At 47.3% G+C, this 15,199-nt stretch overlaps 1 protein-coding gene across 1 annotated transcript in view; it reads left to right on the top strand.

The window, feature by feature from the left end:
• The window catches only part of ABLIM3 (actin binding LIM protein family member 3), a 143,912-nt gene extending 133,789 nt beyond the window's left edge, over window positions 1-10,123 (top strand). The window contains exons 19-22 of the mRNA XM_082835738.1: window positions 1,530-1,590; window positions 2,289-2,296; window positions 2,836-2,916; window positions 7,659-10,123. Coding sequence (XP_082691864.1) covers window positions 1,530-1,590; window positions 2,289-2,296; window positions 2,836-2,916; window positions 7,659-7,772 — 264 coding nt within the window. The 3' untranslated portion in view covers window positions 7,773-10,123. The remainder of the gene's footprint in view (window positions 1-1,529; window positions 1,591-2,288; window positions 2,297-2,835; window positions 2,917-7,658) is intronic.
• Window positions 10,124-15,199: the final 5,076 nt, after the last annotated feature.

Raw genomic sequence — 15,199 nt, 5'->3', positions numbered from 1 at the left:
TAAGGACTAAAAAGGGGATGAAAAATATGTCTTGTTGGCAAAAGGAGAGGCTCTGTGAATAGACAAGTGATGGGGGAAAGGGGAAGGACACTAAGATAGACATTTATTTACTGAGCACCTACTAAGTGTCAGGCACTGTTCTGAGTGCTGGAAGTCCTGCAGTGAGTAAATGCGCTGCTCCTGTGGAGCTCACATTCTAGCTGGGGAGACAGACAACCAATAAGTGCATGTGTGACTCGAAGTCAGCAGTCATAAGTGCTCGGATGGAAGACAAAGCAAGGAGGCAAAGAGAGAGAAGGTCAGAGAGTGAATTTAAACAAAGGCCTGAGTGCAGGGAGGGACCTCACCTCTCCAAGACCAGCAAGAGCCACCCTAATAGAGGGAAGCACAGTGTCAGAGTCCCTGGGTGGGGAGGATGTGTGGCTGGGATGGAGTGAGCGTGGAGATGAAGCCAGACAGAGATGTCATTAGGGCCCTGTGTGCTGGTAAGGACTCAGAAGGGTTCCGGTAGGTGTGCTACACCATCCAACTCAGATTTTTTTTTTTTTTTTTTTTTTTTTTTTTTTGCGGTACACGGGCCTCTCACTGCTGTGGCCTCTCCCATTGCGGAGCACAGGCTCTGGATGCGCAGGCTCAGCGGCCATGGCTCACGGGCCCAGCCGCTCCGCGGCATGTGGGATCTTCCCAGACCGGGGCACGAACCCGTGTCCCCTGCATCATGTGGTTGAGGCGGACTCTCAACCACTGCGCCACCAGGGAAGCCCCCAACTCAGATTTTTAATGGGATCCCTCCTGTGTAGAGAAGAGACTGCAGAGGGACAGAAGTGGTAGACTTGTTAAGAGACAATTCTAGGGTTAAGCACACAAAAGGGATCAGAGGTCCATAGTAGAGCCACGGCTGGTGTTGGGGCCCCAACCCCTCCAAGCGGGGAAGAGACAGACCCTGTCCTCAGCACGCCCAAAGCCTAGACATTTGTTCATGAACAGACAGATGTTTATTGAAAGCCTTTTATGTATGCCAGGCACTGCTCTGAGTGCTTAGAATACCTCAGTGACTGAACAAAACAAAGACCCCTGGCCTTGGATCTTATATTCTTATAGGGAGAAATCGAAAGCAAGCAGTAAATAGTACACAAGTCACCTTATACACAATGTAGAAGGTAGTAAGTGCTATGGAAATAGAGGGGGAAATTGAGCACGATGAGGGAGGTTGGGAGTTGGGGAAGGGGCGATTTGCAATTTTACATAGAGTTGTCAGGGCAGGTCTCAGAAAAAATGGTATTTGAGTAATGAAAGAAAGCATGAGCTGTAATTCACTAATAAATGAATATTTACTGAGTGCCTACTATGTGCCAGGCCTAGGCACTAGGCATATGGCAGTGAAGTAAATCACTCCACCTTGAGACCGAGGCTTCTGAGAGGGCCCCGTGTCCCACCAGCCCCAGTGCATTTTCTGGAGATGGGTGAGTACTTCAGGGAGGCAGAGGTGAGCGTGCCTCAGGCCAGCCCTGGTTCTGTCTCCCCTGCAGACACCCAGCGCAGACCTATTCCATTACGACAGCATGAACGCTGTCAACTGGGGCATGCGAGGTGAGTGCCGGCCTCTCCTGGGACTTCACAGGGACCTCATTATAATGCACTGCTCATAATAGCCCGTTTGACAGACGATTCTCGTCCCACGCTGGGCTCTGTGCAAACCCCGAGTTCCCTTTCACTTCCCATTCCCTCCCTTTTCCCCTGCTCTTCTCTCATCCTCTCAAGTCCCTGGCCTTGGGTGATCTCCAGGCCATCTGTCCCATCTGGATTCCCAGAGCCATCACAGAGTGCTTGCTGTTCTCCCAGTACTGCTGAGCTAGAGTTGCCTGCCAGCCCCGGGTGGAGGGAAATACTCAGAGCCAAATGCACATTCTTCCAAGAAAAAATTCCATGAGCCTCATGCTCTCTTCCAGTGATGCTCTCCCACCAGCCTCTTCCAGCTGCTACAAGCAGGCTCAGGCAGGAAGGCAGGCCCACATCAAACCCTGGAGGGTTCCCCCCAGAAGATGAAGGATCTCACCCATGTGCTTCATGGTCCCAGACTCTTCTTACTTCTATTCTAAATATCTCAAACGTCATTTTCCCCCTAAAAACCTATCTCTGGATCAGCCCAACCCCTTTCTCCATTGTGTTCAAACCATCCTTGATTTGGGATGAATTCAATAAGGACAGTGTCTCTATGACAGAGGCCAGTGTAGTGATGCAGAGCAAAGACTGATGGTTTCTACTTTGTGTCTCTTTTCTCTCTACAGAGTACAAGGTAAAGATACACAGACCCTGGGGGTCTCCGGGACCCTGCATGTTGCTACACTGGGGACCAGCAGGAAGATGACAGCACTGTCTATGCAGGGAAGGGAAACATCGATAAATAACCCCAAGGGTCCTCTCAAGACTAGCATTTCAAGTGCCTCCTTGGCCCAGTTTCCCTGAATCCTGCCCTACATCTCTTGCCTCCTGAAACCAGACAGTTCCCCCGGGCCTCGGAGACTCTCTAGAGGCTTGCCAATCACAGATATGAGACATTTACACTCAGGAGCCCTTGTGCTCACATTAAGGCCAAATGCTACCAAGCTCATCCCTGGCAGTATTCAAGGACTCCAGGGCCTTGCCTTTTGGGAGAAGGTGCCTTGAGGCTGCCAGGAAGCCCGAAAAAGGACATACTCAGCCCTTCCTCCAGACTTTAATCTCTGGCTCTTTCTGGACAGAGGAGGGAGCCCCAGCCAGACACAAAATATGTCTGAAGGTACAAGCCCACCACCCTCACCCAACCTACAAATATCCCCCCTCCTCTCTTCTTAGATCTACCCTTATGAACTGCTCCTGGTGACCACAAGAGGGAGAAACCGACTGCCCAAGGATGTGGATCGGACGCGTTTAGAGGTATGTGTAGAAAACTGAGCAGGCGCCTTTGGGTTTGAAGTGATTCCAGAAATTGCCTGGTCTAACCCAGCTCGGGAAGAGCAGGCAGAATGAATGGCGTAAAGGTCACACAGCTGGTTAAAAAAGCAGAGATTCCAACCTGGTTTCCTTAGCGCAAGACTGTTCCCTGCTGTTCTATGCAGCCTCCTCAATTCAGTTAGCATCTGTGGTGCACAGCTACAGCATGTCTCCAAGTGGGGCTGATGCTTCTGCAGACATAAGAGAAGAGCTAGATTTGGTTCCTGCCCTCCAAGAGCCTGCAGTCTGTCCGATAAGAAGAAACACAGCACTGGTGTTATGCAGGATTGTATAGAAAACCAGTGCCTGTGACAGGGAAGGATGGGGGACAGCTCTGTGCAGAGGGTAAACATATAAGCAAGTCTCAAGCAAGACTCCCTAGGTTCCAACCCTGATGCTGCTATGCCCAACTGGACAGCTTGGCCACATGACAACCTCTCCAAACCATAGTTTTCTCCTCTGTAAAATGGGGTGACTGTCATGCTTCCCTCAGGTTGCCAAATGACATACATGAGACAATACACATAGAGCCCTTCACACAGAATCTGGCAGTGTACTGAGTAGAAAATTCTTCATAAGTGTTTCATTGCTGTTACTCAGAGAAGACCACTAAAGCTGGGTGGGGTGATACAGGCTTCCAGGAAGAGGAAGGATTTGGATGGACTTTTGGAGATGGGCAGGTTTAGATGGATGGAGAGGCAGGAGAGCAACATGAGCAGTGGGAACAGCATAAATAAGGCATAGACATGGCCTGACCATGGCACTGGGCTCTCAAGCCATCCAGTCCACTTGGCATGGAGTCCCGGTCCCTGGTTACATTAGTTCCAGGAGCACACGCTGCCCTTTTCACCCCAGTGCCTCTCCCTGGAACACCCTTTCCATCTTGCCAGCCTCCTCACTCATCAGGGCCCCATTCTAGTGATGCCCGTGCCCCAAAGCCTCCCCTAAGCCTTCTTCAGGATGTGTCGCTAACCTCTTCCTCCAGCCTCCCCAGCCCTGCGTCCAGAGCACAGATCCAATACCTTTCTTTCTCCTTTGCATCAGACCATCAAGCCATCCATTTCCTCTGCCTGGACTAGGGGCGGTGTCAGGAGATGTCTGTGGAATTGAATGCAGGCTTGTAAGAGAGGAGGCTCAGCACTTCTTGGGACCACCCCTGACCTGACGGCTGATGAATTTGCCCAGAGTAGAGGGTTGGAGCTGCAGGAGGGAGATGTGAGTGGGTCAGGAAGCTCTGTGAGTCCTTTCAGCTCTAGCATGCTGGGGTAGCAGGGAAGGAAGCAGATGATTCTCCCCACATTTATAACAAGGGCTTCGTTTCACAGTCTAGCAGTGAGTGTCTGCCGGTGCTGAAGGGGACAGCTCCGACGGCAGCTCACTGGAGCCAGCACTTAGGGGTGGAAATGTTCACGAACCTGGTTCGTAATGGAGGACCAACTGCTCTCCTACATCCTCCAGGACACCCAGAAGCTCAGACCAGGAAAACGCAACCTTCTCTAAGCATCAGAATCACTTAGGGAGCTTTTTTTAAAATACCAATACAGGGCCCCATCTGAGTCCAATTAAATCACAATCTGGGGAAGGAGCTCAGGCATCAGTATTTTTCAGAGGCTCCCAGGGATGTCTAACATATAGCCTGAGCTGAGACCACTGGGCTAGAGACACTGTCCTAGCTGTCTGCAGCAGTTCAGGAAGGGCACGGAAGAAGGAAACCCCTGACTCTCTCCTCAAGGAGCTCGGAGTATAGATACTTGTTCACTCAATAAATATTTATTGTAACCTATTATATACACCAGGTACTGTTCTAGGTGCCTACAACATATCAGTGAACAAAACAAGGACCCCTGCCCTCTTGGGGCTGACGTTCTCATGTGAGGAGACAGACAGTAAATGACACAAGTAATAAATAAAGGATATAGTATGTTGGGAAGTAACCGGGCTGAGGGAAAGGGTAAGAGGAGAACAGAGTGAGGGGGGTTGGGAGTTGGAGGGGTGAGTTGCAGTTTTCCGTAGGGTGGTCAGAGTAGATCTCATTGAAAACATGACATCTGAGCAAAGACTTCAAGTAGGTGAGGGAGTTAGCCATGCTTATATAGGAAGGAAGAGCATTCTGGGCCAAGGGAACAGCCGCTGACAAGGCCATGATGCAGGAGTGAGTCTGGTGTGTTGGAGGACGGCAGGAGGTGAGTGTGGCTGGGGCCACGTGAGCCCAGAAGAGAGGATGAGGAGATGAAATCAAAGGAAACAGAGACCAGGCCATGCTATGTGACAGACACATGAAGAGATCACTGCACTAATGAGAGTGCCGGTGATTGAGTGCCAGCCACTGTGCCAAGCATGTGACCCGCATCATCTCAGTCACCCTCACAATATCCGTGAGGTAGGTACTGGGATGCTGCCACTCTCAGAAGAGGACATTGAGGCTCAGTGAGGTTACCATGTCCAAGGTCACACGCTCCTATCTGCCTGGCTGTAAAGCCTATGCACTTAACCTTTATGCTTTAAAATCTGCGGTGAATGTCAAATGGACAGGGCTGCCATTGTGTGCTCTGAGAACTCAGAGGAGAAAGGAGGCTCCACGTGGCCCTTAACAGGAGGAGAGAAGAAAAGCCTCAGACTCCCTCAGTGTGTCCTACAGTGTTTACTTGAGTAGTTTAGTCTGCCATTCCTTTAAATTGAGTCTTATTTAAAAAAAAAAAAAATTTTTTAAACACAGTGGAGAAAGCCAGCTAGAGAATCAGTAGTAACCATCACTCTCTAATAACAACAACAACAAAAAGAACAAATGAGACAGTTCCCCTCAGTCTTTACTATGGAAGGAGCAGAGAATGCTCTCATATCCACACAGTTTTCAGCACTCGAGTGCAAGTAAAACAGATTTGGGCGAGTCAATAGCATGAACAAAAGAAGAGGGGCACTGTCTAGACTGGTGGAGTCTAACAACCAAATGTGATGTGTGGATGCTGTCTGAATCCTTATTCAAACAAACCAACTATAAAAAAAACACTTTGAGACAATTAGGGGAATTTTATTGTAGACAGGTATTAGGTAATTCTGTGGAATTACTGTCATTTTTTCCTTGCCCATGCTGTTGTGATTATGTAAGAAAATAGCCAGTATGTTTTGAGATGCAAACCGCTGTATGTAGGAGTGAACAGACAGTGTCTGCTTTAAGACACTTCAGCAAAGGAAACAGGTGAAGCAAATGTGGTAAAACTCTTTGAATCTGGAAGATGGGCATGGGTGTGCACTTTCTCTCTTTTGTGTATTTTTGAAATTTTTCATAAAAGAAAGACATATTTATGAAATTCTTAATGGGATTGACCAAGAGGGGCAATGAGAGTACACTGCATTTGGAATTAGAAGCCCTGGACTTTGGTCTCAGCTCTGCTATTTACCTAGTCTCCTCTCCTCCCTCCCTCTTGGGCAAGTCATTTTAATTCTCTGACTTTTGCTTTTCTCATCTTTCAGTTCGGTAGAAATAATTCCTGGTTTTCAGAAGAAAATCAGGTCAGAAGAATTAAAGGAGAAAAATGAGGGTGAATGTACATTTATGAACTACTGAGCATAATACAAACGCAATACAAGGAATTGGTGGTAGTGTTAAATATTAAGTACTAAAAAATCAACTCAGAGTCATCGGCAGCCAATGATATCTAACAAAAGTATCAAAGTTACTTTTACCTAAAGTTCTGGAAATGTGGCGAAAACATTAATTCACAGGGACAATAGGCCAGAGAATTGTCTAATTGTTACGTGGCTGTATACATGATTCTCATTCAATCTCCCTCAATACTCAATTAGCTAATATACTTGCTACCGACAGCAAGTGAATGCAGGAAGTTTACAGGCAGGATATATGCCATCTATTTCTATCTTTAAACATAATTGTAAATTTTATTTTGAAAAATAAAATTTCAGACCTCCAGAAAAGCTGCAAGAACTGTAAAATGAGTATCCATCTACCCTTCACCTAAATGTACCAATTTTTCACATTTTAAGTGCCATATATTTCTAACTCTAAAAGCTTAGGATAATGTATCAACTTTCAAGGCTGATGGGAAGGGGCAGGAGAGAGGGCAGGCAGAAAGGGGTTAAAAAACCTGCCAAGGCATGCAGAACAATGTTTCAAAATATGGCATACTTGTTTTCAAATAAGAAAGAGATGAAAGGACATTTCAGGGAGTGGGGGTTGGAGAAATCTGGACAGTAACTTTTTTTCATTGACTGGCCTAAGGAACAACCTTCCAGATCATTTGTAAACTAATTAGTAAGAGGAAATACGCCCTAAAATCTTGGGCATGCCTCCTTTTTCTTCCAAAGCAAAGAGCGATAACATTAATCCATACACACTCCTGGACATAATGCATGGAGCAGGGACTGCAGAAAGGGGAGGTCAACTGGGACGCATCGAGAAGCACTTCGGTGAAGCAGAAGTCCCACCTGAGTCCTGGGCGGGGGAGGCCTTTCCAGCCAGACCAGCTACAGAGGTCCCTCCCAGGAAACAACCACTCACACACTGATCCATTCAACAGATATTCATCATACACCTTCCATGGGTCAGACACTGCCAGGCACAGTGTACCCAGAGGAAACGTACGGGAACCACTCCTGCCTCCACCTGCCCCCAGCCTGCACCTCACATCCTCAAGCTGTTCCCTCTGTCTCCTCCCACCTCCTTGCAGCGCCACCTGTCCCAGGAAGAGTTCTACCAAGTCTTCGGCATGACCATCTCCGAGTTTGACCGGCTGGCCCTCTGGAAGAGGAATGAACTGAAGAAGCAAGCCCGGCTGTTCTAGGCAGAAGCTCTATAAATATATATGCATTTATATAAAGATATATGTAAAGTCTCTATACTGAAGCTTGGTATAATCCTCTCGTGTAATGGGACACACTGCCTGCCATGAGACTTGCTTTTCTGTATCGTCAGGCAAGCCCACATCTTCAAGATATTTTTATGCTCCTTCCTTTCTCTTTTCTAAGTGCAATGGGATTTGGGAAGGGATTCGTGGGGACTCCCATCCTTTTACTGGGAAGCCTTTTTATACTGAAACATCTCTCCTGACTTGAGTCCCCTAAGGTCCAACTCTCTTTGCTAAAGGAGGTGCCTGAAGGAGTCTCTCTTCTCTCTGCTTCTCGGCTCTTTTCCCCAGTCTCCAGGGAGGATGCTGCAGTTTTCATACCTTATTGGCCCCAGAGGGGCCCTCTCATGGGAGGATCCACAGCATTCTCCCCAAGTCACTGAGCACCTTTGAGAGCTCTGAAGAATTTTCTCATCACCCCGACTAGGACCTCAATGCTGTCTGGGGGTGATGCAGCTAGAAATGTGGGTTTCATGTCTACTCGTTACAGAAGTAAACAAGTGGATAGGGCCCTGGCCTCTCCTCTCCTCTTCAATCCTCCTCCTATCCTTGATCCTCACCTCTCTCTAGTCCAAATCTACGCCTCATGGTAGGAAAAGAAAAAGCACTTCCCTTCCCTGCACTATTACTTCCAATGGCCCCCTGCCTGGCCCCTATGTGGAGAACCAGAGGGAGGGAGCGGGAGCTGGAAGCAGGAGACAGAGCAGGGCACCCATTAGCACTGGAGCTGCAGGACCTCTTGGGACCCTCCCTCATTGCTCCCAGAACCTCCTGACCCTTCCCCCTTTGGAGGAGAGGCCCATTATTGAAGCTTGTATTTTTCAGCCTTACTACAATCTATGTGCCTGACAACTCACCACAGGGCTAATGTTCCCACCACAGCTCCAACCGAACAACTAGACAGACAACCTCTAACACTCCCCGCCCAAAGGTAATCTAGGCCATGTCCTATAGAAAGTTTCCCAGCCTATGTCTTCTGGTCCCTGGGCTGGCAGAGCAACCCAACCAGACCCCCACCAGTCCTCGGCTTGCATTGCAAAGTTGGCCATGGTTCATGGGGGAAACTTTTGAAGAATGACTACTTATGAGATTCCAAAATGGAGCATTGGCCAACACCACTCATGGTCATACTGATTTCCCCAGTGGCTGCCTTTCCTGCCTCCTTGGCTTCTGGAACAGGGGTGAAAGCTTAACCTTCTCCCCACCCCAAACCTGCAACCACGAGTGGATGATATCTGGTGGGGTCTGTTCCTTCCTGGAGATGGCTGGAGTCAGACCACTGAGGTTGTGGAGGAAGAATGAAGAAGTAGAGATGGCAGTTATCACTCTCAAGAGGTTATGTGTGGTGGCAAATGTAGAACTGACTTCAACTCAACAAGCCCTCACTGAGCACCTGCTGTATACTGAGCACCTGCTGTATACTGAGCACTGGATGGGGGAGGGAGACGGAAATACTGGGATGAGCAACATGGGGCCCGACTTCAGGGGCATGCCTACTAACAATGGGTACCGTAAGGCAGGTACTCAGACATGATGGATGTGAGGCAGAAAGTGATAGGAGACAGCACGAGAAAATGTGACATTACTAAGAAGGCATATGCAGCTGGTGCAGACCAAGGAAAGCTTTCTGGAAGAGACTGCATTTGAGCGGAGTTCAGGAAGGATCTTTGTAAACTGGGAGGAGACTGTAACTTGAAAGGGTGATAGGATGAGGGGCCATAAGGGAGGTCTAATATGCTCTCATTTAAAATGTCAGCCCTCTCTGCATCTTTTCTTTTTGGCCAATGTCTTTCAACTGTCCTGACCCCTTTGGAAATGTCCCCAGCCAGACACATTCATTGAAACTGCCTCATTATCACTGGTTGAGAACTTGGCGAGATTGAAGGGCTTTTGTTATTGTTGGATATTTTTTTTCCCATAAATGCACATAATTTCAACCCAGACTCGTGTCCTTCTGTTGTTTCTAGTGTGAGTGAAGATGAGTGACGTGGGGAGAGACTGAACCATGCACATTTTTCAAAATAAAAGTGTCAGAGAGCAGCCCTCCCTTGGCCTCAGTTTCTCCTTCTGTAATAAAGTTTGACCAGGTCAGCATTACCCAAATTGTTTCCTGCAGAACACAGGGTCCTGCAGGATGGTAGAGGATGTTCCAATAACAAATAAGGTTTGATGATCAGAAAATAATAATAAGACCCAGGTGAGCTGGCGACTTCCAAGAGGTAGTGAACCTGGAGGTGGGGAGGCATGGTGAGTGTCAGAGTACTCATGGTCAGTAAACCACCCAGCCTCTGCATTTGACCTCATCTGATTCAGTGTTGCAGTTATTTGACAAACAAGAGGAGGGAGATCAAGAGTAGAAGGACATGAACTCACCTCCCCCACACACACACATCAAAAATACATCTAAATGTGGAACAATTCTCACAGAAAACCGATTGAAAACTAGCAGAAGATCTCTTATACAACCAAAGCTGCAAGTAAGATCCCCTTGTAACCAGGTAGGACAAAAAAGAAAATAAGGCATCAGGAAGGGACCAGTACCCCTGGGAGGGAGTTATGAAAGAAGAGAGGTTCGCTCACCCTGGGAACCCCCGTTGCCAGCTGGGAGGTCCGCCGGGACAGATAGGGAGCTGAAAGGGCCTGGTCTCTGCTCATGAGGAGTGTGTGTGTGCTGGCTTGCTAACAATCAGGGCAGAGAGAGACCAGCGCTTGACGGCTGCCACGTCGTCACACTTCTCAACCCAAAATGCAGTCAAGGCGGGCCTGCTAATAGGCACAACAGCTAGGCACTGAAACTCGGCCTTCAGGAGAGGGACCCTGGGAGAGGACTCAATCTAGCTGTGCAGAGATAACCAGAAGGGCCTGGAGTGTGGTCTGGGCCACCACTGTTACCGCATGCCACAGGGGCACAGTCCACCATAGGAGCCCCAATTACAGCATGCGCAGGGCAGGACATGGGTCTACCATAAGAGCCCCACTGTCAGCGTGCTCACGGAGGGATGCAGCACCAGTGGTGGTGGACTTTGTGAGTCCACACATGTCAGGAGTGGGGCTGACATCAGCCAATTATCAGGGCTCCCATAGCGGGGGCGGGTCCAAGAACAGGTCCAGCAACAATGGACCATGTTGCTGCGCACACCAGGTGGCATAGCCATCACAGAATCACAAATCCCCTACGACAGCCCCTGGGGAGGAGTTTGCAGTGGTTCCTTTCCCAGCAGGAACACTCCAGTCCTGCCTACTTCACACCACAGCTTGCAGTCATATCTGGGGCAGACAAGCCCTGGGATAGCCCTATCATAGAGGCACCCCAGGTGCCAAGTGGCAGCACAACCACCTTGATTCCTGAAGCCACAATGCCCCGGCCCCCAGTGCCTGCCTGACACTAGGTCTCGGACAAACACTATGGAGAAAGGGACATAACCTTGGGCTGCTTCTGGGCAAAACCGGGGATGCCTGCACAAGGTTCTCTGTGACCACACAGGCCTCACTTGCTTCAGCACTCACCTCCTTGGGGACAGAGCACACACTTAAGGGCAATGCAGCCTTACTAAACCCAACCCTCAGGGCTTCTACTTCAACAACTGGGGAGCAGACCCCACCCCTGACAGGGCTGTGACAGCCACAGGGGAAAGAGGAGGTCCCACCCAACTTCCAGTGCAGACTCAGGTTACCACAACACCAATCACACCCCCCATCAAGGGGATAATTTCCACTCTGAGGAAAGACATGGCTGTCATCCATACCAAAACTACTGGATTCACACAGTCTACACAGGGACACTCATACATTAAAAACAGCCCTTCAACGGGACTTCCTTGGCAGTCCAGTGGTTAAGACTCTGCCCTTCCACTGCAGGGGGTGTGGGTTCAATCCCTGGTTGGGGAACTAGGATCCCACATGCCACAGAGTGTGGACAAAAAGAAACAAAACAAAAAACAGCCCTTCAAGACCACAGTAGATAAGCGTTTCTCCTAAATTCATAGAAACAGAGAAATTTAAGTAAAATGAAAAAGCAGAGGAGCTACTCCAACTGAAAGAACAACAGAAATCCCCTGAAAGAACAAACAGTAAAATCTCTCTAGTCTGCTAGACACCGAGTTCAAAAAGGAGGTAATAAAAATGCTAAAGGAATTAAGAAAGGTTATCGACAGAAATGCAGATCACTATAACAAGGAACTAGAAACTATGAAGAGGAACCAATCAAAACTAGACAACTGAATTGCCAAGATAAAAACCAAGCTAAAATCAATGAATAAGACAAAGATACTACAAAAAAAGAAAATCACAGGCCAATATCACTGATGAACATAGACGCAAAAATCATTAATACAATACTAGCAAACCGAATCCAACAACACGTTAAAAGGATCATACACCATGATCAACTGGGATATGTCCCAGGCATGCAAACATTCTTCAATATACGCAAATCAATCAGTGTGATCACCACATTAACAAACTGAAGAATTTAAAACCATATGATCAGGACTTCCCTGGTGGTCCAGTGGTTAAGAATCCGCCTCCCAATGCAGGGGACACGGGTTTGATCCCTGGTTGGGGAACTAAGATCCCACATGCTTCAGGGCAACTAAGCCTGCACACTCTAGAGCCCAAGCGCCACAACCAGAGAGCCCATGTGCTGCAACTACTGAGCCCATGCACTCTAGAGCCCACGTGCCACAACTAGACAGAAGCCCGCACATCGCAACGAAAGATCCCACATGCCACAATGAAGATCCTGTGTGCTGCAACTAAGACCTGACGCAGCCCCCAAAAATAAATAAATAAATAAATACATTTTTTAAAAACCATATGGGGGACTTCCCTGGTGGTCCAGTGGTAAAGAATCCACCTTACGATGCAGGCGACACGGGTTCGATCCCTGGGTGGGGAACTAGGATCCCACATGCCTCAGGGCAACTAAGCCTGCGCACCACAACTACTGAGCTTGTGCGCCTCAACTAGAGAGCCTGTGCACCTCAACTAGATAGCCTGCGTGCCACAAACTGCAGAGCCACACGCTCTGGAACCCGTGCGCCACAACTAGAGAACAGAAAACTCACACGCCACAACTAGAGAGAAGCCGAAGCGCCTCAGTGAAGAGCCCGTGCGTTGCAATGAAAGATCTCGCATGCTGCAATGAAGATCCCGCGTGCTGCAACTAAGACCTGATGCAGCCAAAAATGAATTAAATAAATAAATAAATATTTTAAAAAATATACGATCATCTCAAAAGATGCAGAAAAAGCTTTTGACAAAATTCAACACCCATTTATGATTAAAAACTCTCCAGAAAGTGGTCACAGAGGGAAACTACCTCATCATAATAAAGGCCATATATGATAAAACCCACAGCTAACATCATCCTCAACAGTGAAAAACTGAAAGCATTTCCTCTAAAATCAGGAACAAGACAAGGATATCCACTCTCGCCACTTTTATTCAACATGGTTTTGGAAGTCCTAGTCACAGCAATCAGAGAAGAAAAAGAAATAAAATGAATCCAAAATGGAAAAGAAGTAAAACTATCACTGTTTCCAGATGACGTAATACTATACCTAGAAAACCGTAAAGATGCTACCAGAAAACTACTAAAGTAGCTCATCAATGAATTCAGTCAAGTTGCAGGATACAAAATTAATACCCAGAAATCTCTTGCACTCCTATACACACTAACAACAAAAGATCAGAAAGTAGTTGTGGCATGGAGCCTCAGTAGTTGTGGCTTGCGGGCTCTAGCGCACAGGCTCAGTAGTTGTGGCGCACAGGCTTAGTTGTTCCACAGCATGTGGGATCTTCCCAGACCAGGGGTCAAACCCGTCCCCTGCATTGGCAGGCGGATTCTTAACCCCTGTGCCACCAGGGAAGTCTGAGGTAGAACTTTTAGAACCTGTTTGAACTTATATGACTGTTAGTCTAAAGCAAGTAGATACAGGTATGGGTTAACATACTTGAAAACCAGAGTAACCACAAGTCCAAAACATACAACAGATTCACAAAAACCAAAACAAAAGGAACTCAAGCATAGTACAAAAGTAAACCATCAAACCACAAAAGGAAAAACAAAAAAGGAGAAAAGAACAAAGAATTACCAAATCAACTGGAAAACAAGGTTTAAAATGGCAGTAAACACAAACTTATCAATAATTACTTTAAATTCTCATATCAGAAAAAAGACTTTAAAGACTATTACAAGAGACGAAGAAGGACACTACATAATGATCAAGGGATCAATCCAAGAAGAAGATATAACAATTGTTAATATTTATGCACCCAACATAGGAGCACCTCAACACATAAGGCAAATGCTAACAGCCATAAAAGGGGTAATGAACAGTAACACAATCATAGTAGGGGACTTCACACCCCACTTTCACCAATGGACAGATCATCCAAAATGAAAATAAACAAGGAAACACAAGCTTTAAATGATACATTAAAGAAGATGAACTTAATTGATATTTATAGGACATTCCATCCAAAACAACAGAATACACTTTCTTCTCAAGTGCTCATGGAACATTCTCCAGGATAGATCATATCTTGGGTCACAAAGCAAGCCTTGGTAAATTTAAGAATATTCAAATCGTATCAAGTATCTTTTCTGACCACAACGCTATCAGACTAGATATCAATTACAGGAAAAAATCTGTAAAAAATACAAACACATGGAGGCTAAACAATACACTACTTAATAACCAAGAGATCACAGAAGAAATCAAAGAGGAAATCAAAAAATACCTAGAGGGCTTCCCTGGTGGTGCAGTGATTGCGAGTCCGCCTGCCGATGCAGGGGACACAGGTTCGTGCCCTGGTCTGGGAAGATCCCACATGCCGCGGAGCAGCTGGGCCTATGAGCCATGGCTGCTGAGCCTGTGCGTCTGGAGCCTGTGCTCTGCAACGGGAGAGGCCACAGCAGTGAGAGGCCCACATACCGCAAAAAAAAAAAAAAAAAAAGGGCTTCCCTGGTGGCGCAGTGGTTGAGAGTCCGCCTGCTGATGCAGGGGACACGGGTTCATGCCCAGGTCTGGGAAGATCCCACATGCCGCGGAGCGGCTGGGCCCGTAAGCCATGGCCGCTGAGCCTGCGCGTCTGGAGCCTGTGCTCTGCAACGGGAGAGGCCACAACAGTGAGAGGCCCGCGTACCACAAAAAAAAAAAACCAAAAAAAAAAAATAAAACTTAGAGACAAATGACAATGAAAACACGACGACCCAAAACCTATGGGATGCAGCAAAAGAAGTTCTAAGATGGAAGTTTATACCACTACAATCCTACCTCAAGAAACAAGAAATATCTCAAATAAACAAGCTAACCTTACACCTAAAGCAATTAGAGAAACAAGAACAAAAAAACCACAAA

Source organism: Leucopleurus acutus (genome assembly GCF_964270905.1).
Source record: "Leucopleurus acutus genome assembly, chromosome: 3".
Classification (NCBI taxonomy): Eukaryota; Metazoa; Chordata; class Mammalia; order Artiodactyla; family Delphinidae; genus Leucopleurus; species Leucopleurus acutus.
The sequence above is the reverse complement of the archived record's forward strand: the minus strand, read 5'-3'. Positions and strand labels throughout refer to the sequence as shown.